Below are 2,955 nucleotides of genomic sequence, written 5' to 3' on the forward strand. Positions count from 1 at the left end.
GTTTGAAACCCTGTCTAAGTGATAAAGTTTTATTGTATGTGTACTAAACTGTTACACTAGCCAGGATAGTTCCATAGTTTATAGGGAGACTGAGCTAGTGTAGTAGAATATTTAAAATAAAGACTATCTTTGGGAAGGCCGGACTAGGGGAACACACCTAGGGACCAGCTCAAGAACGTGGAACAACTTCCTCAGTAATAAATACAAAGAAACAGAAATCATGGGGAAAAGGTTAAAGTGAATTAATTTTTGTGGATGTGGGGATGCAGGGAGACTGAATGTCACTAATTGAGGCATATCCTCCTCTATTGATGTAGGTCCTTTAATTCTCACTCTCCTCATGTAACTACCAGTCTCCTGTTGATGAGGACCAGTAGCAAAGGAAGCTTCTGGAAGAACTGGCTCTGTTTCTCTTGTTAAGCATTGGCTGATAGGATGATCATCCTTCAGAAATAAAAATGACATTTTAGACAGAAACTTTATCTTCAGCAGAACTGCACTGAAGAAATATAAAATTTCCCTTCAACATGAAGGGAAATGACACAGGTAGAATCTGAAAATTATTTCCTCTAGAAAATAGAGCAGAGGGAATACTTCGGGAGGAAGAGGGAATTACTTTATTTTATGGGATCAACATTACTTTGATACAAAATTGAGACACAGAAACAGCTTTTGACAAAATTCAACACCCATTTATGATACAGATTCTCAGCAAACGGAATACATTGTAGGTTAGTTGTAGAAGGAGGGGAAGCAAATCTATACAAATATGAGATGCAAAATTTCCAGGATGTGAAATTTATTTAAAGATTGAGGAGGATGGGAGGGAAGCATAAAAGTACCGCAGTCCATGACTCTAGGACATTTAAGGGTTTCCCAGCAATCACAAGGCCAACCATTGCAAAGATAGATAGATAGATAGATAGATAGATAGATAGATAGATAGATAGATAGATGATAGATAGATAGATAGATAGATAGATAGATAGATAGATAGATAGATAGATAGATATTCACAGGCCCACAACTCTACAGAGGGATTTCAAATACCCAGAATGTGCTCAGCTGATGCTTGTTGAATTAATGAATGTGCAGTGCGATAAAAAAGACTAGACATTAGAAAATGACAACTTTGAAGAAAATGTAGCAATATGATTTAATTCAGAGAAGAGGCTGAGGAGTGATTTCACAATGCTTTCAAAGATATTAAGAAGGCTAACATGCCGAATGAGAACGAAGGGTGCATTATGAAGACAACTATGCTGAAACAGCACAGGGGGCTGGTATCAGTGTTTCTCCAAATGGTGAGAAGACAAGAATCACTTGAAGCCCTTGTCTAAGTATCACAAACCTAGGTAATACATTGCAAATTTCGAATTTAAGGTGGGACAATTGTTTCTGCTGAATTGTCATTATCAGCTAAATTTGAGAAATGCTGGATTAAGATATACCAAAAAATGCTTATGGCTCTGAGGTCTCTGTGAAGTCTTTAAAATACCATAGATATGTTTAGTTATTTTATCATTAAATACAATGTTTGTTTTTAATTTTGATAAATACTTTTATTAAGGACATTTCCACTCATTCTTAGTATACTAAAATGTTCCTTTAAAAAAATTACAATTCTGACTTTTCCAAAATGCCTCTTGGTTTTCATGGGTATGATCACTTTTTTTTCTAATTTTGCAATAAATTAATAAAATAAATTATGTTTGTAGAAATTCCCAAAGTTCAACTATCCTAGAATAAACTTATTTGATCATGTTTGTTATATTTTTAGTAAATGTGCTGCATTAAAAACATACACTTAAGACATTTGCACCATTGACCATAAAGTAGAATCTTTTGATAGTTAATTTTCTGTGTTATCTTTCTCAGATTCTGTAATCAGAGTTACAGGCTACAATGAAAAAGAAAAATTCCCCACCTTTTATGTGTCCAAACATAATAAAAAGCATGATTAATAGCCTGTTCTTTAAAGTTTTACTAGAACATATCCTGCAAACTGTGGGGAAGCAGACGTGTTACTCTTCCTGGTCTGATGGGGATTTACTCTAGGTTTAGGAACTATGATGGCTGAAAGAGGAGGAATAGCTGGGGCCAGCTGCTCCTTCCTATCACCAAGGAGTTCTGTAGTGATAGTTCCTTTTGATATTTAATTTTTTTTAAGTTTTTAATCCTTTTATAGGTTACCTAAACCACTTTTGATTAAGAAAACTGTAGAAAGTTAGTAACTGCCACAAGCAAACGCCAGGCGGTGGCACGTGTCAATTTTCCACAGAGTCCTGCTTTGCGGGGTGTCTGCACTGCTCTGGGTCTCTGCTCACACTTGCTGGAATCAATCAGCAGATTTTAGTCCACAGGTCGCTTTCCCCCATATTTCTTTGTAAACTCTTCAGCATTCTTACAGAATTTTTTACGGTCCTTAGAGTATTCTTCAGCTAGGTCAGCCCGAAGTGGGTGCTCGGGCTGGAGGTCGTTCACCAGTGCTATGAGGGACCGGATTACTTGATCGGTTTTGGTTGCTGGCTCCCAGTTTTCAGCACTAATTACTGGCAGACAGACCTGCCCCTTTTCATCAATGTTGGGGTGATAGATCTTTGTTTTAAATGTCATCTTCGGTGGTTTGAATGGGTACTCTGCTGGAAAGTTGATTTCTATTCTCAAGGCCCCCTTATCATACGGAGGGTTATCCTTCATCAGCCTCCTGCTGGCCGCCATCTTGGATCTGGTGCTGCTGCTTTCCCCTGATTTTTTATTTAATAAATTTTTTAACACTTCATTTATTTATTTTGACGTTTATATTATTGTATATTTCAGGGGTACAGCATAGTGGTTAGACATTTAGGTAATTTAAGAAGTGATCCCCTTGACTCGTCTAGTACCCACTATGCATAGTTATTACCATATTATTGACTATATTCTCTATGCTTTACTTTACATTCCCATGACTAT

At 36.8% G+C, this 2,955-nt stretch overlaps 1 protein-coding gene across 1 annotated transcript; it reads right to left on the minus strand.

Moving 5' to 3' along the window:
- Nucleotides 1–2,352: 2,352 nt before the first annotated feature.
- On the minus strand, nt 2,353–2,721 carry LOC308505162 (ubiquitin-conjugating enzyme E2 L3-like; the record flags this gene model as incomplete). Its single annotated transcript, XM_081066896.1, has 1 exon — nt 2,353–2,721. One exon carries the CDS (start codon nt 2,719–2,721, stop codon nt 2,353–2,355), a length of 369 nt encoding a protein of 122 aa, XP_080923022.1.
- Nucleotides 2,722–2,955: the final 234 nt, after the last annotated feature.

This window comes from Rhinolophus hipposideros (genome assembly GCF_964194185.1).
Source record: "Rhinolophus hipposideros genome assembly, chromosome: 11".
Taxonomy (NCBI): Eukaryota; Metazoa; Chordata; class Mammalia; order Chiroptera; family Rhinolophidae; genus Rhinolophus; species Rhinolophus hipposideros.